The sequence below is a fragment of the Myotis davidii genome, unplaced genomic scaffold, assembly GCF_000327345.1.
Source record: "Myotis davidii unplaced genomic scaffold, ASM32734v1 scaffold174, whole genome shotgun sequence".
Lineage (NCBI taxonomy): Eukaryota > Metazoa > Chordata > Mammalia > Chiroptera > Vespertilionidae > Myotis > Myotis davidii.
In genome coordinates, this window is record NW_006289087.1 from 415075 (window position 1) to 438418 (window position 23344).

At 51.6% G+C, this 23344-nt stretch overlaps 2 protein-coding genes across 4 annotated transcripts in view; one reads left to right on the plus strand and one right to left on the minus strand.

Annotated features, from left to right (window-relative positions):
• The window catches only part of TBCE (tubulin folding cofactor E), a 12026-nt gene extending 1066 nt beyond the window's left edge, over positions 1 to 10960 (plus strand). Inside the window, exons 2-16 of one of the 2 annotated variants that reach the window (XM_006761246.2) lie at positions 397 to 481; positions 1725 to 1904; positions 3113 to 3201; positions 3991 to 4090; positions 4439 to 4541; positions 5620 to 5696; positions 5993 to 6088; positions 6302 to 6366; positions 6456 to 6520; positions 6831 to 6980; positions 7564 to 7717; positions 8808 to 8876; positions 9407 to 9466; positions 10471 to 10562; positions 10707 to 10960. In XM_006761246.2, the coding sequence (XP_006761309.1) occupies positions 397 to 481; positions 1725 to 1904; positions 3113 to 3201; positions 3991 to 4090; positions 4439 to 4541; positions 5620 to 5696; positions 5993 to 6088; positions 6302 to 6366; positions 6456 to 6520; positions 6831 to 6980; positions 7564 to 7717; positions 8808 to 8876; positions 9407 to 9466; positions 10471 to 10562; positions 10707 to 10799 (1478 nt within the window). In that variant the 3' untranslated portion in view covers positions 10800 to 10960. Of the gene's footprint in view, positions 1 to 396; positions 482 to 1724; positions 1905 to 3112; positions 3202 to 3990; positions 4091 to 4438; positions 4542 to 5619; positions 5697 to 5992; positions 6089 to 6301; positions 6367 to 6455; positions 6521 to 6830; positions 6981 to 7563; positions 7718 to 8764; positions 8877 to 9406; positions 9467 to 10470; positions 10563 to 10706 lie in introns of those variants that run through there. The other variant, XR_001513456.1, reaches the window with a different exon arrangement.
• Positions 10961 to 11269: 309 nt separating this feature from the next.
• On the minus strand, positions 11270 to 22457 carry B3GALNT2 (beta-1,3-N-acetylgalactosaminyltransferase 2). 2 transcript variants are annotated; one of them, XM_006761303.2, is made up of 11 exons: positions 22191 to 22457; positions 20696 to 20796; positions 19843 to 20036; positions 18727 to 18822; positions 18007 to 18117; positions 17409 to 17487; positions 16665 to 16848; positions 15346 to 15471; positions 14604 to 14763; positions 13993 to 14049; positions 11270 to 12269 (listed from the first exon to the last, which is right to left on the minus strand). In XM_006761303.2, the coding sequence occupies exons 1-11, from the start codon at positions 22358 to 22360 to the stop codon at positions 12135 to 12137; spliced, it is 1413 nt and encodes a 470-aa protein (XP_006761366.1). In that variant the 5' UTR covers positions 22361 to 22457; the 3' UTR covers positions 11270 to 12134. The 2 variants fall into 2 exon arrangements, with proteins under 2 accessions (XP_006761366.1, XP_015417834.1); XM_015562348.1 differs by lacking the exon at positions 11270 to 12269 and adding an exon at positions 13255 to 13766.
• Between the last annotated feature and the right edge of the window lie 887 nt (positions 22458 to 23344).

The following is a 23344-nucleotide window of genomic DNA, read 5'->3' on the forward strand; positions in this document are numbered from 1 at the left end:
CTACTTTGGGGTTTCTTTTAGAGGCCATCTGATGGAATTGGTACAAAGACAGAGAAATTGAACACAGACTTAGTAGTTGCTCCTGGGGCTATTACACTGAATGTTCTATAAGGCTGCTGTGACAGCTAAATGAGTTAAGGTGCTTGAAGCACTTGGACCAGTTACCGGTGCAAGTGTTAGCTGTAGTTGTAAATAAACATGTAAAAGTTACTTCAAAAAGAAATCCAGCAGTCCTAATGTTTGGCAAATGGCTGCTTGTGGTTGGAAATTTAATTCCTGAGCTAGGATCATACCTAGATTTAAATAAGCTATATTTGCTTGCAGAAAAACAGAGCAAATACCAAGGGGTACCTCTGTCACCACTTACTGCTCATTTAGTGTTTCTTGTTCTGCTAGGACTCTGGCTGGGAGTGGAGTGGGACAAATCCCGAGAGGGCAAGCATGATGGGAGTCATGAAGGGACTGTGTATTTTAAATGCAGGTAACTTTTCATTATGAATTGGCATGCTTATTTGGGATAACAGTTAAGTGTTTAATCAAAATGGCTGGAAAAGAAGTGTTTGGCTCTTGGGTTAGTTCTGTAATGTAGAATTTGGTGTATTCTAAAACAACAACAACACACAGTTCTATTAGTAGATTTTTTTTCCAAGTTTTAAAAAACGCACTTTTTTGTTGTTTGTTGTTAATCCTCACCCGAGGATATTTTTTCTATTGATCTTTTAAAGAAAAACACCACCACACTGTTCTATTTGTAGATTTTTTTCCCATGTTTTAAAAAACGCACTCTTTTTTTTGTTGTTGTTAATCCTCACCTAGGGTATTTTTTCCATTGATCTTTTAGAGAAAGTGGAAGGGAAGAAGGGAGGGAGGAACGAAAAGAGGAGGGGAGAGAGAGAAACATCGATTGATTGCCTCTCACATTCCCCCCAATCAGGGGATCAGGAAAAATTGGATGAATGTAGACATTTCTCATTGATTCACTAAAAATTTACAATCCATTAAGTGAATGAAAGAAAAGAGAACTAGCCTAGATATCTGGTAAGAAGCAGTGATCAGACAAAATCCTGAACATGCACATAGTAGAATGCCGGTCTTGTGAGATCTCCAGGTGTATGTGTTAATGTCAGATGGCCACGTGTGTTACGTGTAGAACAGCATCCTCACAGAGACGTTAGGATGTGCTGCATGGGGTGTTGGTGGGCTCAGGTTGGTAGGATGACACACTGTTGTTCAGGGCTGGGCTCTGCTCTCCAGGAAAAAGCTTTAAAATAGTAGCTTATGGCATGCATTCTTCCCAGCATTTATGGCCATTTTTGGCGGATGATATGTATATACTTTTAATATTTTCATTGATTTTAGAGAGGAAGAGAGAGGGATAGAGGGATAGATAGAAACATCAATGAGAGAAAACGATTGATTGGCTACCTCCTGCACATCCCACACTTGAGGATGGAACCCGCAACCGGCATGTGCCCTGACCGGGAATCGAACCATGACCTCCTGGTTTATAGGTCGACACTTAACTACTGAGCTAAGCTGGCTGGACTATTTTCTTTTTCTTTTGAAAATTGTAGAATTGCTTTATTTGCTAATATATTTGTAAATAAGCTTATAAATGCAGATGTTTACGTTGGCGGCAGGGACCGTTCTAAGGGTTTTGCATGTGTCATCTTATTTCAGTGTCTCCGTGGGCATTTACTGTGCTCCATTTCTCTCCTGTCCAGCCACCCAACAGGAGGGTCCTTTATTCGTCCACACAAAGCAAACTTTGGAGTAGACTTTCTCACTGCGCTTAGGGACCGCTACGAAGATGAACCAGAGGATGATGCAAAAAAGCAAATTGTTACAATTGGGAACATACCTGTGGAAACTATTGGTTTTGGCTCTGTTATAAAAAAGCAGAGGTGAGTGGAATTGATAATGGGAGAGCAGACGCCTACCGGTTTGCAGTCAGCCCACATCGCCGGCACCCGAGGAGCTGACCGCGAAGTCCCTTCAGGTCCAGGAGCAAGTTCACCCGACTCTCTGTCCACACTCAGACCTTGACCCCTAACTGGCCTGTGCTTCCTGCACAAACAGCAGCTGGAAATCGCAGGAATCCAAGGGTCAGGATTCAGGGAAATTAAAATCCTTCCCAAGCTCAGGGTTGTTGGGCTTCTCCAGATTGGAATGAAAAGATGGATTTGCCGATTATTGACTTTTATACTCTACTATCTGGTATTGACTATTGAGTACCGAAGGTGGACACCTTGGTCCTTTTCTATTTCGAGGTGACATTTCTAGCTGGTTGATACCTGACAGGGAGACAGAAGTGTGAACTGTTCACTGTGCCATGTAGCTGCACACCCTTATCACCTTGGTCCCATCCAGACCCACTGAGTCAGAATTCCCTGCGCTCTTCCCTTTAAGTTCCCCAGTTACCATGTAGCATCTGCAGGGCATGAAATGATGCAGTTTAGCCATGGTCAGCGCTGTGGTTTGGCCTGACCCTGCTGATGCGTCCTATAGTGACCCCTGGTGGCCACTGTGGAAAGTGGAAGTGAGTGTTCTGGGTCCATGTGCTGATGAGCTAAATCACTGCTGAGCAGTATACTGTGGATGGAAAAAGCAATTTGCCGGAGGACATATACAGTAGGGTTCCATTTATATCAAGTCTCATGATAACCAACAATAGTCTAATTGTTTAGGGATATGGGAATATATAGTGAAACTTCAGATAGGCTTAAGATTAAACCCCAATGTAGCACGCTGGCCCCCGGGGCGGAAGGGGCGTGTAACGGAAAGGGACAAGGCAGGTAAGGGAGCTTTGTGATGTATGTAATGCTTTATTCCTTCTTTCAGTAATGCTTTATTTCTCCAGTTGGGTGGCGGGTGCTGATATTTAATTCTGCGGAAGGGGCGTGTAACGGAAAGGGACAAGGCAGGTGACTTGTCTTTGTGATGTATGTAATGCTTTATTCCTTCTTTCAGTAATGCTTTATTTCTCCAGTTGGGTGGCGGGTGCTGATATTTAATTCTGGTCCTTGTTATGTGTCTGAGATGCTGTGTAATTTTTAAAGACCTGTGGATACGCCCCTGTGTGCGGGTCCATGTGAACTCTGTTTTCCTGCAGTCAGCTGAGCGAGCTGCGAGACATTTCCCTGAGGAGCTGTGCCGTAAGCTGTGCTGGTGACAAAGGAGACATTGCCAGCACATGTCCTAGTATCCTTTCAGCGATCACCTGACTTGTGCGGACACTGCTGTCGGCCACCTGTGTCCACCTCCCCGGCTTCCTTTCTACTAGCAGCCCAGTTTATGGGGCAGTCGCTGCCCGGATAAGTGAGAGTCTCCTTAGCTGGCCCAGCCCTGAACCAAGCTCCTCTCCATCTCTTCACCCGGTTTGCTAAACGGGGCCCTTCTGGAGGGGGCACGGCCACCACCCCCTCCAGCATTCCGCCCGGGTACCTGCCTCCTTCTGTCCTACTGGTTATTCTGCTCTGAATTTCTCGGCCAGGGACAGTAGGTGTCATAGCAACTGCATCCCACCTGCAGGAGGCCCTCCGGACAGCCAGAGCTTCCTAGCACTTTTGTTGACACTGACCCCTGTAGTCCTGGAGATGCCACGTGACTCAGGGATTCCCCCAGTGCAGAGGATAACAGGGCCAGTGGAGAGGTGAGGGCTCCATGTGAGGCTGCCGCAGTGACAGCACCACGGCAGGACCTTGGGGACACGGCAGGACCTAATCAAGCAAAAGCACCATCACGGCTTTTCCCTTTGGTTGGACAATGCGAGATGGGGCGGCAGTGACTTGGGCTGTAGACGTTTGTGTCTAGTGTGCAGTATGTGACAGCTTTTCGCTTCTGAATGGACAGTTGGACGATTTAAAAAGGTAAAGTCCTCTGTGCAGAATCGGGCCCAGGGGGTGCAGACCGTGTGCTCAGAGCTACGAGGGAACCACTGTCAGGTCTCTTGTGACTCTTTCTGTATTGCTGCTCTTAACGTGCTTTTAGATATCAGAGTCGTCAACTTGTCACAAAACCTGCTGTCGGCGTGGGAGGAAGTCACAGGTATTGCCGAGCAGCTCCGACACCTGGAAGTCCTTGATCTCAGGTAGGAACTGGTTTGTTGTTGCTTTTTAATATATTTTTATTGATGTCAGAGAGGAAGGGAGAGGGAGATAGAAACATGAATGAAGAGAGAGAATCATGGATCGGCTGCCTCCTGCACGCCCCACACTGGGGATGGAGCCCACAACCCAGGCATGTGCCCTTGACTGGGAATCCAACCGAGACCTCCTGGTTCATAGGTCAACTGAGCCACGCCGGCCAGGCTCCCTTTGTTTTGATATAACTTTAAGGTTGACACTTCAGGGTGCTCTTGTTAAATCCCAAATTGCTGCCGTCAGTGCCTGTGTTGGCTCCTGCGCCGCAGGCAGCACTGCATCTCCTGCTTCCACAGTGAGAACAAGCTGCGGTTCCCCCCGGGCTCGCCGGCTCCCATCGGGACGTTCTCTGCACTGAAGGTCTTAGTCCTCAACAGAACAGGAGTCACGTGGGCCGAGGTAATCATGTCTCTTGGGTTTATTACCCAGTAAGAAGTGCTTTCAAATGACTGGTTAATAGAGAATTGAAGCATAACTGTGGCCTCATTTTAATCATCCAGTTACTCACATAATAGGATCTATAGGCTGCCTGGCAGTCGTGGTGGGGAGGTAGGACTTCGAGTCTGAGTCCCCGTTTTGGCTCCTTCCGACCTGCCCTGGGGTCTGACCCGTGGCTGCGCAGTGTGCAGTGAGTATGCACTCAGCTTTCAGAGCGCAGAGTGGCCGCTGGCTGAGCCCCAGCACCTGGTGTCCCACAGGAGTTCTCAGGGTGGGCCCACAGCGGGAAGTCCTCACAGCCCTTTAGCTCAGCTCTGGGATCGCTGCTCACTGGGCATCACTGGGACGGCTCCAGGGCCCGCCCACCTAGCGCTGGGTACCGCTCTTTTCTGGCGGGTCAGCTGCCTTCACACATCCACAACAGCCACTGTGACACAGACAGAGGACACCCCAGTGAGTTCACCTGTGAAGTGCCACCGAGGCACCTTCCTCAGCGATGTCGTCTTGAACTTGGGGCCACAGCCACCGAATCCTTTCCTGGGCTCCTTCCTGTGGCCCCCTCTCCAGGTTTAGATTTAGCGTCAGGCCCGGAGGGGCCATGGAAATGCCGGTGGGGAGAGGGCAGGAGGTGCAAGTGGGGCCTTAGGAGCCATCACAGAGAAATCTTGACTGATCAGCATATTCTCTACAAATCCGATTGGTGTCGATAATTGAGGAAAGTGTTTCAGTCAGTCCCCTTCCTTTGGGGAAGCAGGTAGCAATGTGCCGCGTTAGTGCAGGTTGTAGGTGCCTCGGTCCACGTCCGGGTATGGCTGCAGGACGCATTGATACCTCACTGGGTGGTTCAGTGCCGAAAGGCATGTCCCTATCCTCATAACACGGCCATTAACGTGTCATCTGGCCTGAACTCGTCTTTAATGAACTGTCTTGTAAGGCACTTTGTTTCTAAAACTCAGTGGGATTCATGTGCAGGTTTTAGTGACAAACACGGGAAACAACCAGCAGAGGGCGCGCCCCCTGAACTGCGTTTCCCTCCCAGGTGCTCCACTGTGCCCAGGGCTGGCCAGCCCTCGAGGAGCTGTACCTCAAGTCCAACAACATTTCCATTTCAGAAAGGTAACAAGGTTTACGTAACTGCCTGTCACCATCTACTCACCCGGAATAAATAGTCTCAATTACATGTTAATTTTCAGAAGGATTTGCAAGTAAGAATTAGAAAAATACTCATTGCCTTCACAAATTAGAATGTCAGCTTAAACGTCACCACTAATTGAGGAAAACCCCATTGGGGGGAAGCCCTGAATTAAATATGTTGCCCCCAACCTTCCTTAATAGCAAATGTAGGTGTTTTAAGGCTATGTGTTTGAAAACAAGATATTAAGTTCATGTTGAAAATATTCTTTTCCACGCAGGCCGGCTGACGTTCTCCAGTTGGTCAGGTTACTAGACCTTTCCTCTAACCAGTCAATTGATGAAAACCAGCTGTTTCTAATAGCATATCTGCCCAGGTAATGGCTAAAATGCCGGTTACGTTAGTGCACAGAAACTTTTAGTGAGCGGGTCCAGTGCGTGCCCTGAGTTGGATGGACTGCATGGTTTCTGAGTGTTTACCTGGGGTGAAAACCTAAGGTGTAGCAAAAAAAACTACAGCTCTAGTCTGGCTGATAGCCCTCAGTAATTGTATGGTTCCTTGCAATCAAACCGAACATTTGTAACTTCAGGTTAGAACGACTGATCCTTGGTGACGTTGGGATTTCTTCTCTCCATTTCCCGGATGCTGGGGCTGGTATGTGAGATTATTACATCCCCTCCCGTCCTCCATGCTTCACCTGCTGCTTGCACTTCTGCTGTGTGACCTTCCTCTCCTTTTTCCAGGGTGCAAAACGGCAATGTTCCCTTCCTTGCAGTCCCTTGTCCTCGACGACAATCGGATATCGCAAGTAAGCCTCTTCGGGGTGCCGAGCCCTGGGGCCGCACTGCACCCTCACGCCCGGGCGCTTGTAGGTTCCTTCGATGAAAAAATACTTTAAATGTTCTGAGAAATGCTTCCTGGGTGAAATTCCTCATTTAAACCCAAAAACATTAAGGAATCAGTTTAACTCGTGCAGCAGACTCTTTCTCCTTGGCCCAAAGTGCTCAGTGGATGAAATCCTGGCCCTCAGACTCCACCAGTAACGTTGCTTTTCTCTTGCTCGTTCACATCATCTGGAAAGTGACCCTGAAATGTGTATTTCCTTTTTTGGGTGTCAGTGGTCCTTCATCAACGAGCTGGATAAGTTGCAGAGTCTGCACTCGTTGTCCTGCCTACGGAACCCCCTGACTGTGGGCAGCGGGGCCAAGACCCACCTGCAGTTCATCATCGCCAAGATCGGCCAGCTGCGGACCCTCAACAGATGCGAGGTGGGCGCCAGAAAACGCAAAAGACACTATTTGACTATTGCAGAGGGCGTCAGACGTGGTTGTCCTTTAGAGGTAAAGGGCTCCTGTGCGTTTTAGTGACAGGAATCAGACTGAGCAGTGACCTGTCACCCGGTCGATTCGTTATCACCAAGGAGGGTGAGGGACACCGGGTTCTTCCTCCTTTTCCTCGGGGGGTGGGGGAGTTGGAGGCAGAAAGAAGACAGAACCAGGAGCCTGTTGACCCTCCTTGTAAACGGGTAGGCAGTGCCTTTTGGAGCGCTGCCTGGGCATGTGCCCCCCGCCCCCCGTGGGCTCCTCCAGGTGGGCTCCCCACGCCTGAAGGCCCTCAGGCACCTGGCCTAGTCCAGAAACCAGCTCGTGGGCCAATACTCTCATGAAGTAGGAAACAGAATTTTCTTTTTGAATAAACTCCTGAACTGTCAATGTTAAAAAGGGAAAAATATAATTATTACCTTGTACCTATCAGTGAGATGATCTCTGGGTGGGCAGTGAGGAAGAATAGGGCACAACACACATTCATTAGAGACCTGTCTCATAGACCTGTTGGCACTTCTCCACGCAGATCCGCCCAGAGGAGCGGCGCGGGGCCGAGCTGGATTACCGGAAGGCGTTCGGGAAGGAGTGGAAAGAGGCGGGTGGGCACCAGGATCCCGACCAGGACAGGCCCAGCGCGGCGTTCCTGGCCGCCCACCCCAGATACCAGGCCCTCTGCCGCAGTGCGTACCCACACCCGCCTTCCCGGGTCCGCGGGGCCACAGGCCATGGCTTCTCTCCCAGGCTCTGTTATTTCATTAAGCTGGTGCTGAGTGTTTCCCTGGGGCGACTTTGGCGAGATGGGAGATCTTGTCTTTAGAGGACAGACAGCAGGTGGAACCTGGGCTGTGGGTCATCTTTACGTGTCGGCACCACTCCGACCCAGGGCCGGTGCCCGGTTCACCCAGGGGGGGGGTAAAAATGGGAGCGTCTGAAGGTGGACTTTAGGCACTGGCACTTCAGCTCCCCCTTGGCCTCCAGGCCGATGGAAGGCAGCTTCCAGAGGCCGTGCCAGGTGCTCCCTCACACTCAGCCCAGAGCTGCCACCTCAGGCCTCTGTCCCTGACTCCTTTCCACTTTGATTGGGCTTCATTACTATTCCAAATGTCACTGTCATGTGACTTCCTTTTTCACACGTTTCCTAATGTGAGCTCGCTGCTTTAGTGCTTCAGGCTGGATCTCTGTGAGGAAGAAAAGCTGCCTTGGGAATTGCTTTCGCATGACTCCCTTAGCTGGCCCACTTTCCCGCCTGCTTTCGGTGAACTCAGTCACTTGGGGTGGGCGAGAAGGTCTGAGCAGCCCTGCAGGTTCGGCTCAGCCTTCACACCGAGGGCCCAGCACACGTTGGCGCGTCAGTGCTGCTGTCCTTACACCTCGTGCCATATTGAGGCTGCGTTTCCAGGGGACCCAGTTGGCGGGTGGTTCCGGGGGCCGCCCTCCATGGCTAAATCTGGCTGGAACTGGGTGAAGGTGTCCTGTGAGTTGTGTCCCAAATAGCACCAGCTCCCTCTCAAGTTCAGAAACGTTAGCAGGGGTGACATTTGGAGCAAACGCTTCAGGTGTTTGGAAGCAGCCTCATCTTGCTAGTCTGTCAGGACACTGCCTGTCTCTGAGGACAGTGATGTCATACGGAGGGCGGGAGGGTCCACAGGAAGTGGATCCAGTTAGCGGACCAGCTGCTGCTGGGCTGGTCCTGTGTTGACACTTACCTGACATTTTTTCCCTTACAGTGGCCTGTGGATTACCATTCATCGTTTCTTATTTCTTAAATAGAATACGGTGCACCTGAAGATGGGGAGCTCAAAACACAACAACCATTTTTGCTCAAAAACCAGCTACTAAGTAAGAACCCCAAATTCAAAGACAGCTTCTTTGTGTTCGAGTCCTTAGGTACCGAAACAGAGCGATAGCCTAATAGAGATGGTTTCTTTCAAGTGCCCGAGTACATTGGTTTTTAAAGAAATGATAAATTTCTCAAACACATGTAAATTCCTATATTGAACATTTTAGCAATTCATTGCTTTCGGCCCATTTAATAGTGTTATAGATGTGGGGAGTATTTCAGCAGTGAGCTGAATTGTGATTTGGAAATGTGTGACTTGTCTTGCACTTGAAAACCTAGTGAACTTGTAAGAAAGGAAGGACTGAAGGGGAAGGGAAAGCAACAGAATGTTGGTCCAGCTCCTTTGCGGTCAGTAATGTGAATGTTAGTGAAGTGTTCACAGGAGGACTTTTAAACTTCAAGACTGACCCCTGTTGGGTCTGAGCCAGGCTGTACCAGCAGCTGCGTCACCTGGCAATGCCCTTAACGTTCAGGCCGTTTAAGTCCTATTGCAGCCGGTCTCAACCAGTCTGCCCTGGTTTCCCTCCAGCCCTGAAGATAAACTGTCCTGACCATCCCGACCAGAACGCCCTGGAGAAACAGCTGCCGGGTAAGAGATGAGCCTCCGCCCTCCCCTCCTGCGTCTGCGTCGCGCGCAGAGCCCGGGGTTGTCACTAGCTCTTCTTGCTGTAAGACAGGCGACCTTGCTCCTCTCACTCCCCGAACGCTCATCTGGAGGACTCTGTGTTGACAGGAAGCCCTGCGTGTGCTCACACGGTTAGCAAAGGCACAGCTGGGGCGCAGCCCCAGGGGGCCTCTCCCAGGCCCGCGGCTGGTCAGCTTGCGACCACCCCAAACGGTGAAGCCAGTCCACCTAGAGTTTCCAAAAGGACGCGGTTACCTGAGCAAATTATGCTGATTAAAATGATAAATGTCTGTTGGCCATTCAATACATACACTTAAGGAAAGGTATTTTTTTCTAAAATAAAGAACATTTATTATCACAAGTTGCATAAAAACAGACAGCCTTTACAAAAATGGTTTTTGATAGAAAAATATTTGAATCCATGTGATATTTGTAGGAACACCTCACTATTGCTGTACCTCCAGCTAAAGCTTCAAAGAAACTGTGTTTCTCATCAAAATAGCCGATATTTACCACAACTATCTTTGGAGAAAAGTTCATACATAGTGTTTTTTGAACAAAACGAAGCGTTTACTCCTGAGGCTGTGGTAACTGCCGGCCGCCTGCGGGGAGGGCCCGGCAGACCATGTAGGCACCCCTCACTCCAGAGGCCCCGCAGTGTCTGTAGTTAGGGCATCACAACCACAGAGATTCAAAAGGAGAAGTGAATGATTTTCCTCCCATCATTCCTCTGCAGAGACCTGACTTCTGGTGACTGGGAAGAGGGAGGGAGGATTAGACGCCACCGATTAGTGTGAAAACTCGCTGACAAGGGCACACGGGCCGAGCACTGGCTCTGGGTGCTGAGACCGGGTCTGCTCCCCGGCCTCTGAGGTGACAGTTCAGCTGCCACGGGGCCTGCGGTCCTGCACTGAGCTCTCGCGACAGGTGACTGTCACCTGAGAGCACGGCTGGCTTCTCTCTGACAGACTCCATGACGATTCAGAAGGTGAAAGGGCTGCTGTCCCGCCTCCTCAAGGTCCCTGTGTCGGACCTGCTGCTGGCCTACGAGAGCCCCAAGGTGAGCTGCCCGGAGCGCCAGCCCGGCCACAGCAGAGGCAGCTGTGCAACTACGCCTCCACGGCTGCCCGCGGGCTTGGGGCGGGGCATGTGATCGCTCTGGCAGGTCTGTCTGAGTCACCCCCAGCCTTTGTTCTGACTTTAGATGCCGGGCAGAGAGATTGAACTAGAAAATGACCAGCAGTCCTTGCAGTTCTACTCTGTGGAGAATGGAGACAGCCTGCTGGTGCGATGGTGACAGCAGCTCACACAGCTCAGAGACTGGACTGTGGTTCCGGGGCTCACCGGGCAGAAATGACCTATGGGAGCAGTTCTCTCAGAGGTTGTACTTTTCTTTAGGGAAGAGACTGTTTCTAGGCTTGTACATAATAGCAACAATAAAGGCTTTGTACCTACTAATGATTTTGATTTTATTTCATATTTATAGTTCGTGATCGCATTTCATTATGTGAAGATTCCAATACTAAATAGAACCTAGCTAGTCTAATAAAATCTGAACACAGTTCATGTCTGTCATAAGACCAGGTTAATGGAATCCTCTATTGATACTACTGGTTTAAAAGGCTACTAAAGTGATTTGGTTGGTCATTTAGGGAAATGTCCCTTAAACTCAAGGGCACACCCTCCACTGTGCACAGCGGACATGCTACGATCACCCTTCTCAGTCGCAGTGCTCAGAGCAAGCACTTCTCGAAGTCAGTTACATGCTTCCTCCCGCAGTTACCCCTATAGGAGCCTATATTCTTCTGTAAATGATTCCCAGCACTGATCAAAATTCACTCATATCAGGTAAACTTTAGGCAATGACAGCAGGAAAGCATAATTCTTTCAAAGTGTCAACTATTTAAAAATATCCTTCCCTCTGGCACTAAAACCCTGAGATTATTTGATTTTACTTATATTCACAAAAATGTCGCATTTTTAATAGGAGTACTAAACTGTGACTCCCAGGATTTGTGTGAAATGGCAAAAGAAAACGTGCATTTGTCCATTAATGATAAATGAACTTTAAAACCAAGGTCCAGACCTGAGAATTCACCGGGTTCTTCCCCAGGTCTAAGTTGCCCCCTTTGCTCAGACATCCACAGAAAGCGATGTTATTTCCAGAAACCCACACTTTGGTACAAGTGACTACTGCTCAGAGCGACCACAGCATCGCACAGCATTTCGGTGAGTTTTTCGGCCCATATAATTGTCCTAATCGTGCTAGACGAAGCTAATCGTGCTACACGAAGCTATTCTGCAATCCGGTGGCTGAAAGTCCAACTCTCAGCCACTCAAGATTTCTGAACAAGCCAACTTTTAACCAAAAATGATAGCTAGTGAATGCTAACTAGACGCGATGCATCAGGACTTATAAACTATTTGGTATTTTTCACATCTCCCGATAGATAAATACAGTTTCTGTTACGCTACAGCATCAGGGTTGATTCTTAAAGAGGAAACTGCGAACAAGAAGTGACACAACGAGGGTCCAGGAGAGCCCGCCTGGAGCTCCCAAGGGAGCTCGCATCCAGCCGCACCTGCTCCCCCGGGTCCCCACAGACACCCAGCCCCTCCCCGCGCGTCCCCTTCATCTGGCCTCGCACTGACAAGGGTCGTCGCACAGCTCCTTCAGCCTCCACAGGTCCGCGAGCTCCCGTGGGGAGTACTGCGGGGAGGACAGCATCCCCGTTTCACAGGTCTTCTCGCACAGCCACAGGCTGTCCTGGGGGAAACAAAGCCGACGGGACGGATGTCAATGCTTGAGGACAAGACAGGGCTCACGCACAGGCTGGCCTCTCCCGGGGAAGCTGACGTCACTGCAGAGATAACCACTCGGGCTTTGGGGCGACTGACTGTGGAATGTAGACACAGTGCGGCACTAAGGGGAGTCCTGGGAAGAAGGGTCTGGAAGCCGCAAATGGAAAGTTTCACATGTGCCACCAGAGCTGGCGGCTGTTCTGATGGGAGGTGACCCTGTCCCGGGGTCGTACCAAGTGCTTTATAACTGTTCCCTGACTTAGTCCTCACACTAGCCCGTGAGGCAGACACTTTCACAAATGAGAACCTGGAACTAAGAGGGACCTGCTCAAGGTCACAGGGAAGCTGTGCAGAGCAGGAGGGACTCGGGACCAGCCTGCGCCCCGCATTAGAGCCGGATACAGCCCAGAGCCACCATTCAAACCGAGACCACCACAGAGCTGGCCCACAGCTCTACAGGGGTGGCCTGGCCGTGCAGGGCTATCCTTGCCTGTGCCGTGCGCAGCTGCTGGGTTAAAGGCCCGAGACTCCAGGGCCAGGAGACTGACGGGATCCCACAGCCAGGCAGGACCCTGAGCGGCCAGAGCCTGGGGCAGTAAGAAAACAGCTGTCGGGAGGAGCCTGTGGGTCTGGCAGGAGCCCGTCTGCGGAGCCCAGGAGTCCCCGTGGGAACTGAACGCTCACGGACGGCGATGCCCCGCGTGGCAGCACAGGGTGCGGATCCTCTCTCTGTGGGGACGCGTTTCACATCCAGACCCCAGCTCCCAAGGAGCAGGAGGCCACAGAACAAGAGCCTCTAAACCACCGGTTCTCAACCTGTGGGTCACGACCCCTTTGGGGGTTGAATGACCCTTTCAGAGGGGTCGCCTAAGACCATCCTGCATATCAGATATTTACATGACGATTCATAACAGTAGCAATATGACAGTTATAAAGTAGCAACGAAAATAGTTTTATGGTTGGGTCACAACATGAGGAACTGTGTTAAAGGACCAGAAGGTTGAGAACCACTGCAGAACACTCAGGAAACAAGCACCAAAGCCAGTCTGCAGAAGCCACAGCCACAGCCGCCCGCACACACAACCAGAGCAGATGCCACCAGGGATGGCACCGAGACAGCGACAGAGCAGTGGGACGATTGAAGCTGAACCAGCCGACTGGGTTCACTTCCGCCCCCTGAAATGGGGGGCGCGCTCCGCCCCAGGCACCTCCTATGGCCAAAGCAGGAGCTGCAAGAACCCAGACTCCAACAGAAATCGTGCGGCAGAGGCCAGCTTGCTGCTCTCTGGGCTCTGGGCTCCGTCCTGCACGTCGGTCTGTGCAGACGGTTCTTGTTTTTCTAGCTCGGTGACCAGTGTATCTCACAAGAGGCCTGACCATGGTCCACCCGGCGTTCCCTCTGCACCAGCCAGCCCCCCACACTGCTGGGAACTCATGTCGGCTGATTCTTTAAGTGTTAAAGCTGCAAAGAATTTCTGATAAAAACCCAATTCTTCTTTGTGGGCAGAACTTCCATTCACATTTCCTTATCGTTTTACTCAGAAACACGCTGCCTGGGAACCCAGGCGGATCACTGTGAATCCAGTCACGAGCACAACGACGACGCAAGACCTTCTATCCACTGCTCCCGCCCAAGGGGCGACACAGCCCCCCACCTCGGCTCTCCAGCCCCCCTGACGCCCGCTTACCTGGTATCTCTTAGGTCCTATGGCCGCCATCCATATGCCCATGCTCACATCTTCACCCTGGACATGCATCAAAGGGTTAAATGCTCTCCCATCTGTACAGACAGCCACACCTACTCAATGGGCAATAAATTACCTTTCTGCTCTGTTTTGTCACCTAACACGAAACCCTGGCATGTGAACACGGACAGAGAGTGAAAGCTGGTGGCTGTTCACATGAGACAGCACATCCTACAACAAGGGACCAAGGCTCTCACAGCCCCAACACTCCAGCACTGAGGGCACGAAACACACTGGACGGAGTCACTGGGCAGCGCTGTGGTGACCCGGTCCCCAGTGTCACCCAAACGGAAGCAGCACTCGTCCTCTTCCTTCGGAATATAAATCTCTACTCCTCCAGGGACTAGTAAACATGGGCGGAAAGTATAATAAGGCACAGAAAGGGCCAGGAACAGAACTTAGCGCCACATTTGGGGGACAGGAGTGTGTCCCTATCGAGTGATTCTCACAGAAAGAACATGCTCTTCCCATGGGGCTGGCCCTGCTCAGGGTGGCACTGGTCTGGGAAGCTGGCTGGCTGGTGCCCACTCCGGCAGAAACCCTTCCCTACCCACCTGGTAGGTCTTCAGCCTGTCCGCGTTGCTGGCCAGCCAGTGGACGATGTCCCGGGAGACCACGTACCCCGAGCCGCACGCAAAGGCAGGGTACGCAGGGCTCGGGTACTCCAGCTCCTGCCACTTCCCCGTCCGGTCCACGGCCCAGTTCAGCCTGAAACTGAGATTGACACTGAGTGAGCTGCCTCCTGTGCGCCTGACACACGTCCCACCATGTTCTGCTCGTCTCACGCTTCCCGTCACCACCAGGAACAGAAGCGAGGGAGCAGCATGAAGACTTTGTTTAGTCTGAGAAAGGAATTGCCTACGTAGGATATTTTATATGAAACCAATATACTTAAATTCTCCCAAAGTTGCATGTGTAGTTTCTGAATGGAAAGTACCAGCTCGCCGTGTGTGTATTTGCTGAAGAAATCCACTGACCCATCTTGTATTCCTGAAGAACGAAGCTTCAGAAAGGGAACAAACGTTCTGACATATAACATGCAGCAGCTGCTCATCTGAGAACCACTTACTTCAAGGGCAGGAGGGCAGAGCCATCACATTCTCGCCTTCGTTACATTAGCTGGTTTTTCACTTTAGTTTTTCCTCTAATCACAGATCAGTAACATACAGTAACCCAGGAGCCCACAGGGACATCCCTGTCTCAGCCACGGCTTCTTATGAAGGGAAGTCATTTCGTCCTAAGGGAATGGCCGTAGCGCAGGCACACGAACGCCCTGGGCTCACAAGCTGAACTTACTTTCCCCACCAGACGCTCGGGCCCTGCAGGGTCCGGAGGGCGATCCTGGCGAACACGGCTTCCAGGTCTATGTAGCAGTCGTCGTCCGTCTTCAGCAACAAATCGAAGCTGGTGGCTTCCACGGTCCTGGTGGCGAAAGGGGACGTAGGTCAGGGCGCCCACAAAAGGAAACAGCAGCGGCGGTCACACTGCTCCCATTTCACTAAAGCTCCCCCACGGCCCGCACACTTGTCCCGTTCCTGGGCCTCCACTCCCCCGGTACCCCTTCACATCCCTGCCTCGGCCCCACTGACAACAGGAAGGCCCGCTGGTGGCCTGGGCTGCAGTCGCTGTCCCACTCCATCCTGGCGTCCAGTCACAACACCTCCAGTCATATCTGTATCTGCCCTCTGCCCACAGGACGACTCATTCCATTAGCTTGTCCTGGATCGGAAACATCCCTCCCATAAACTAGCCTCAGGACCCGGCCCACACCCACAGATGCCGGACAATTTCCCACTGCGCCCAGGCAGCAGAGGAGCAGGGACAGATGGGGCTCCCCAGGAAAACACACTTGCTGATAGAATTTTGAAAGGAAAGACAAAGATGTGAGCACTCTGACAGGTTTAGTCTAGGCCGCTGCGGCTAGAAGGTTCAGTCCTCGTCAGGGCAGACAGTATCCAAGGGGCTCAACAGCAAATGATGGGCCGCTGGAGGGACTAATATTAACAACAGTACGTGTAACAGTTACTATTATTGTTGCTATTATCATTATAAAGGTAGGCATGCCAACTAAGACCCCAGAAATACTGGAGGCTCAGGAAGTGATAAATATGACAGACTCTGAGAGTCTGAATTTCATTTTATGTAAAAGTTTTGAAATTAGGGCAAGTCATTTTCAAATGGGTAGAGAATGGAAATATAAGGTGGATGTTCCATTGGACAGAACTCAGCTGGTAACCTGGGTACAGGGGACTATACCAGGGGTGAGATTTAGGGAGACAGGTATGAAAATGGGCCACTTTCAAGCTCACTGTTTTTCGTCTGACGGTGGCTTGAGACAACATGGAAGTGACTCGAGGAAGGACTGACCCACGGGCAAGCAGCTCTGCCTGCGTGTCCTGGACAGAGCACCATGGTTTGTGCTGGCCTGAGGGCGAAGCAGCAGCATTTACCAGCCACTCCTCACGGGAACCAGGACGCGACAGACCGGGGCCCAGTGTGCAGGGGCCACGGGCTGGTTTGTTTCTTAAAAATCTCAGTGGTGTGATGGTTTGAGAAACTCTTTCTCCACCAAAGGACACGAAAACAAATTGTAGCCACCGGCAGTGACGACCCACCACTTGTAGAAGTTCAGCAGCTTCGCGGGGACGTTCCGGTAGGTGTCCACGACGTCCACGAAGACAATATCGCCGTGGCGGCTGCTCTCCTCCTGCAGCAAGGCGTCCTCCTCGCGGAGGCTCCTCAGGTGGGCAGCGCGCCGTCCGGGGCGAGAGTGGAGGTTTTGTAAGAGAGCATCACCTTCTAGAAGGAAAAGCCGAGAGCTGGAGAAGATGCTGCCGCACAGGGCCAGACCCGTGCCCTGCTGTGCCCTACACTCTGTGCCCGAGGCAACGGACAGGGGGCGGTGGTCGGGAGCGTGGACGCAGGGAAACGGAAGCTCAGGGTGAATGGACGCGCCTGCGTGGGAGGAAAAGCAGCACCGTTAGGCTGAGGGTGCGCACACGGACAAGTCCCTGCAGACGGTAATTTACGGGGTCACATGGGTGCTCACTGCAGCCCCGTGTGTAACGGGAAGACGGAGCCAACCCCAGGCCGCATCACCGACCCGAACGGCTAAGCTGTGGTGTCACACAGCGGGACACAGTTTAAAAATCAGCCTGATCTTGCGTGTAAAGAGCAACCGCACTGAGAAGTAATGCTGAGAAAAATACGCTGCTAATTGACAGATCAGTATGACACCATCAATATCAATTACAAAATGTTCTCATCAAAAGTACGTTTTACTTAAAGAGATGTATGACCGTAGCAGACGGGAGAAAAGCGTGAGACGGTACTTTCCCACTTGCGACCGGCCCACTCACCCTGAATCGTGTAAATAAAGCCGCCGGCCACGCCCTCCACACCTTCCGAGAGTTCAGGAGGCCACGCACCCTCCCCGGCCTGGAAGACACGAAGGAGTGCAGCGCTCAGGGCTTCCTCATCAAATGACACCCCGCATGTGTGAACGCTGACTGCCAGGACCAGAGACCCCCGGCAGCTCCCCGCCCAGCTGCAGGGCCGGAGGCCGCACCACAGGTGACGACAGCGTCCTCCCTGCCACTCATCACACAGGTGGGGTCAGGCCTGCCCAGCGGCCCACACAGCCTCACAATCCCACCACACACAGTCAGGTCTTTCTGAACAGCCTCCCACCCCTCTCAGCAGGCAACTCTCTCACTCCCGGCTCCGGCTCTCTCACTCCCGGCTCCGGGTGTGGGATGCGCGGGGTGTGGAATGACAGAACCAGAGAACAGCGGAGTTTTTCATCTTTCCTCTGTGACTACACAATATTTTCTATGTACTCTAAAACAGACTGGTTATTCCACGTTGTCTGGGCTGGTGTAAAAATAAACTTAAAACCACCTTCATGTATGAAAAATGCTGACAGACGTGTGACAACTGACCCCAGGACTGACTCACCGTCGTGACCCTGAGGACTCCGCCCCCGTCATTGACGGCCACGCTGTGGAGATCTGTGGACACCAGGCCGTGCGGGTCTTGGCTCTCCCACACGACTGTACCTTCAAAGCTCTTTTGTGAAAGAGAAAAAGCGAGACATTTCCTTATGGTTGTCATTTAGGTTGTAAGGTTTTTTGTTGTTCTTTTTCCTAAGAAACACTGGTTAACATTTTTATCCCACAATGAGCACACATTAACATTTTGGTGTATACCCTTGAGTCTGTGTTTTTCAAATACGCATCCAAAAGACGATGAACAAGAGGACATAGACCATCTTTAGCCACTGCTGTCATTCCCTGCCCAAGTCCAAAACAGGTCCTGTTTATTTTTCTGTTGTCAAACTAACCTCTCACACTAGAATGCAAGCACCCCGACAGGTGGTCTTGGTATCAGATCTTTCTATGACTCCGTTACTGTCCTCTGTCATTCACACAGCCCCGCGGCTCCCCGCTCCACCACCGAGACCACGGTAACAGGCCACACTTTGCAGAGTGGCTCGGAGGCATGGCTTCGCTCCCTGGAGTCTGCAGAGTTCGACTGTTCAGTCGGCCCCGCTGTGGCCTCACCCCCTAGCACCCTGGAGAGCTCTCCTGACCCACAGAATAGCGGTGCCTGCCCCAAGCCCAGCCCAGCGTGCGAAGGCTGCGTGGGTGCTCCCCCCCTGCACCCCCCGCCCCGTACCTCTGGTAAGACGAACTGCTCCACGGGCTTGTACCACAGTCTGTTCACCTGCACCCCACAGCTCGGGGGGCTAAAGCGAGCGACGAAGAGGGCCTCCTGCCAAGGGGGAGACAAGAAACAGTTCCTGTTGGACACGGATACACGCAGATCTCACATGGTACTTGCATATCTCACATGGTACTTGCATATCTGACATGGTATCTGCATATCTGACATGGCCAGCTAAGTCCTCAGTGGCCCCGCCTGGTTACCAGCATTGTCCCACTGCGGTTCAGGTGTCACCTGGGCTCTCTAGTCCGCATGGTTATGAAGTAAAGGTAGCTAAGTTCTAAACTACTAAAAAGAATCTTCATAACCTTAAAACTCCACCCTGACATGAGAGGCATTAGGGGAAGTGTGAGGTGTTGGTAAGACAACTTACTATGCTTAACCCCAAAGGGTTAAGAACAAATGGAATTATCACAGATTTCTACATGGAACAAAGGACTCAGGAACCGCCCTCAAAAGGAACCTTTAGAGGAAAAACCAACATCGAAGAGCACGGTTTCTGTCTCGTCTTCTTGGCCCCTCCCAGTGTCTCAGACAAGAACCCTTCCCTCTTCTCATGCCTGTTCTTTCTTTTATTTTTTGGCTAATCCTCACTTGAGGATATCTTTCCACTGATTTTTAGACAGTGGAAGGGAGGGAGGGAGGAACGTGGACGTGAGAGAGGCACATCGATTGGTTGCCTCCCGCACGCCCAACCAGGCCCATGCATTGAGCCTGCAACCCAGGAACGTGCCCGACTGGGAATCAAAGTCTTGACCCTTCGGAGCGTGGGTCGACACTAACCCCTGAGCAACACCAGCCAAGCTTCCTGCCCATTCTGAGATACCAACTGACCATCCAGGAAACGCCTGTAGCTCGGAATTAAGGGCACCCTGAGTGGGTTGTGTGTGCTTCTTTCACGAACTCTCGTTCTTGACATCGTGTGGGACTAGTTTTGCCGACCCTGTGCGTTCCCCTCTGACATGCCCATGGCTGGGCGGGAGGGGAAGTCTCCGGCCTCCAATACGCCGGGAGGAAGTGGCCGGCGCTTCTGAAAAGAACTGGGAACAATGAGCGAGCAGCACACACCTCCTGCTCGGCCTGGTACAGCCTGACGGCGACGTTCCTCTGGAAGCCCGCGTCGCCGGCGCCGCCCAGCACCCCGAGGCTGGTGATCACGATGGGGTGCAGCACGCGGAAGCTCACGCTGACCACGCGGTCCTTGGAGAGGCCCGAGGGCGGGTCTTCGGGAAAAGTGAACGCCTCGATCTCCTGGTTCAGGACTGAGGAGGGACAGTGAGAAGGGAGTCTGACACCAGCAGCTCATCGGAAGTGAGGAGGCCGCCTGACAGCAAAGCCTAGTGAAGTATTTGTCATGTGATCCTGTCCCAAATGGCAATGCTTTTCAATGCTTCAGAAGTACGGCTGCTTTTAGGGAAAAATTATTCTCAAATTTAAGAACACAGTTTTCAGTTTACAAGTAAGTAAAATATGTATTGATCAGAGCTACTTTAATAGGTTTTGCATGCACGTGTGCATATGTATGTATAAACACCACGGGGAATATTAAGTTCAAAGGCATCTGTCAGGAGAGGTGGGGCAAACAGGGATATTGGAAACAATGCTGATTACAGCCATAAAAAATGAATAAATTGAGTCTTGCTCTGCAAAATCCAAAAAACCTACATCTTGGGCAGAGCCAGGAAGCCCACCCAGGCCGAGTGACTGCCAATCCCTGCTCTTCCTACTCCCCGCTGCCGTCTAATCAAGGTCACAACAGCTTTCTTCAAATAATTCTTCAAGAAATGACTCGGTAGATTACACGAAGCACTAACATGGCTCCACTTTCTCCTGCTAAAATGAGACACTATCCTATTCCGTTCAGCGACCTGTCCTTAACGCCAGCCCCGGGGAGGCGTCCCGGCCGTGGAAGGAGGCTCACCCGGGTCCGAGATGTTGAGCAGCCGGCAGGAGTAGGGGTCCTCCCGGTCCTCCACGGGCACCTCGCAGCCCCGGGCGCCGATGATGAACTTGACCAGCACCCTGAGGGAGGCGGCATGAACATGGTCACCGGGCCTCGCCCTGCATGTGCACATTTCCTCCCCCTTTCAGAGCGTTGGCGTGGAGGCACAGGACTGATCGGCGTGAACTCTAACTTCACGCTTCCAGCCCAGCCAGCGAGGCAGCGAGCAAATCCACAGGCGCTGAGCCCCATGTGGCTCCCGGCCAGCCTTCCGCCCAGCCTGCCCCCACCCACTCTCCCCACTCCCCCACCCAGCCCCCCAGTGAAGCCAGGGTGAGCGCACCAGTCACAGCGCACACCGCTAAATGCAACTCCAGTCATCTCCCCGCCCCTGCACCCGTTTCCCGTTATCACAACATAACATAAATATGTTTGTAGAAAATACAAGTACAAAGAAGAAATAAATTCTAAAGCTTCCAATACGGAAGTGTCTTCTCCGTATTGCACCCTGCACCCTGCACCCAACACCCTCTCTTCCACTTCAGAGGGTGTTCCCGTGGCCCCAGGCTGGCCTTCCTACCTGAGGGCTGTCCTCTCCTCTCCTCAACCTTGCTTCACCCGTTACCTGTAACCATGGTTACCTGTAGTCCCTGGCTCCATCCTCCCCTATCCATTATAAATATGAGGACGTCCTGACATCATTTCTATCTGCCTCCCGTCCCTCCTTGTCCACACCCTTTCCTTACAGTGAAATTCTGCACAAGAATGAACTACCATTGCAGCCTCTAGTTTCTCATTTCCTGCTCATTTATAAAACAGAAATTCTAGCTTCAATATCCACCACTTCCTCTGAAATGTCTGCTACCAACATAACCAGCAACCTCATCGAGTTTTTCTGGTGGCTTTTTTTTTTTAATTATATAGGTACATACTTTTCTTTTTTAAAAAAATATATTTTTATTGATTTCAGAGAGGAAGGGAGAGGGAGAGAGAGAGAGAGAGAAACATCAATGATGTGAGAGAATCACTGATCAGCAGACACCTGCACACCCACCACTGGGGATCAAGCCCGCAACCCGGGCATGTGCCCTTGATTGGAATCGAACCCTGGACCCTGAAGTCAGCAGGCTGACACAGCTATCTACTGAGCCAAACTGGCCAGGGCTCATCATTGAATTTCTATCTCTCTCTTCCTCTCTGAAATCAATAAATATACATATGTATATATTTAAAAGAACTGCTATTCTAAACCAAAGCGAAAAAATAAAAACAAAACAAACTAGGCATCTATAAACAGTAGGTATGTTAACCAATGACCATATTCTCCCCAACTACCTTTTGGCTTAACACCCTGGTTAAATTGACTTTGGGGCCCAACTATACGGAGGAAAAGCGGAACACAATGCCATTTCTCCCGGAAAAGAGGCTGCACCTCTTACTCCCTACGTCAGGCAGGTGCCAGCTCAGAACGTACCGGGGGCCGAGCGCGGGGTGCTGGAGGGAATGCCTCAGCCAGGTGCTTCTGATCACACTTCGAAGCTCATGGTTACTGCGGGCGGACAGCACGCCAACCACCACGTCATAGTGAGTGTGTCTCCCCTGAGGAAACGGGGCCACTGGCTCTAGAAACAAGCAACCATCCATCAGGAACGCCACGTCTCAGCGACGACGTGCAGTAAGGAACATAAAAACGTTATCACAACATAACATAAATATGTTTGTAGGAAAGACAAGTACAAAGAAGAAATAAATTCTAAAGCTCCTACAAGCCCACTGTCCAGAGATAACTAACACTTTGGTGTCTTCCACACACAGGTACGTGCTCGTGCTCATGGGGATATATAAATTCTTTGAAACAAACGAGATGTTTGTAACGCACATCGGTGTGGAAAGACACTGTGGCATAAGCTACAGCAGAGGGGGCAGGCAGAGTCCGTGAGGCCACCATCAGGATCCAGGCTCCATCACATTCCATATAAAAGCGACTTAAGCCCTGGCCGGTGTGGCTCAGTGGATAGAGCGTCTGCCCGCAACCAAAGGGTCAGGGATTCAATTTCAGTCAAGGGCACGGTGCAGGCTCCTCCCGGGCCTGGGTCGGGGCTCGTGCAGGAGGCAACCCACCGATGGGTTTCTCTCACATCGGTGTTTCTCTCTGTCTTTCCCTCTCTCTTCCACTCTCTCTGAAAATCAATGGAAAAATATCCTCGAGTGAGGATTAACAAAAAAAATTAATATCACAGATCAATGCAGATTATTTGCTACCAAATAAACTGTAGAAATAGCTGTCACAGAAGAAGTCACATGCCACCCACTCGATTTTTACCCATAGGATGAGGACAGCCTTGCTGCGGTTGACAGTTGCCGGCCGGGACCTGAGGGCAGAGGCGGCCACCCCAGAGCAACTCTCAGAGCCGGCCAGGCGGAGGCGGGACGCGGGGCAGCGGCAGCATCCCCCTAAGCACCAGCGCCCCCTGATGCTGGGGCCGCAACAGCAGTTCCAGCGCCGCGGCGCCCCTGTTTCCCACCGCACGCAGCCTCGGGTCCATGTGGGACAAAGACAGCTCCACAGCGCGGACGCTCAAGCGCCAGAGAAACCCAGGAGGGGTGAGGCGCAGGGCCGTGCCCCCC

What these genes read in the sequence shown, in the direction of transcription:
- B3GALNT2 (XM_006761303.2), bottom strand. Translation starts at nt 22,360, where the DNA reads ATGGATGGTTGCTTGTTTCTAGAGCCAGTGGCCCCGTTTCCTCAGGGG. An exon ending in CTTTATTTACACGATTCAGG is followed by an intron (nt 16,849 to 17,408) that starts GTGAGTGGGCCG and finishes TTTTCCTTCTAG; the next exon opens with AAGGTGATGCTCTCTTACAA. An exon ending in CCGAGCGTCTGGTGGGGAAA is followed by an intron (nt 14,764 to 15,345) that starts GTAAGTTCAGCT and finishes TGTCAATCTCAG; the next exon opens with TTTCAGGCTGAACTGGGCCG.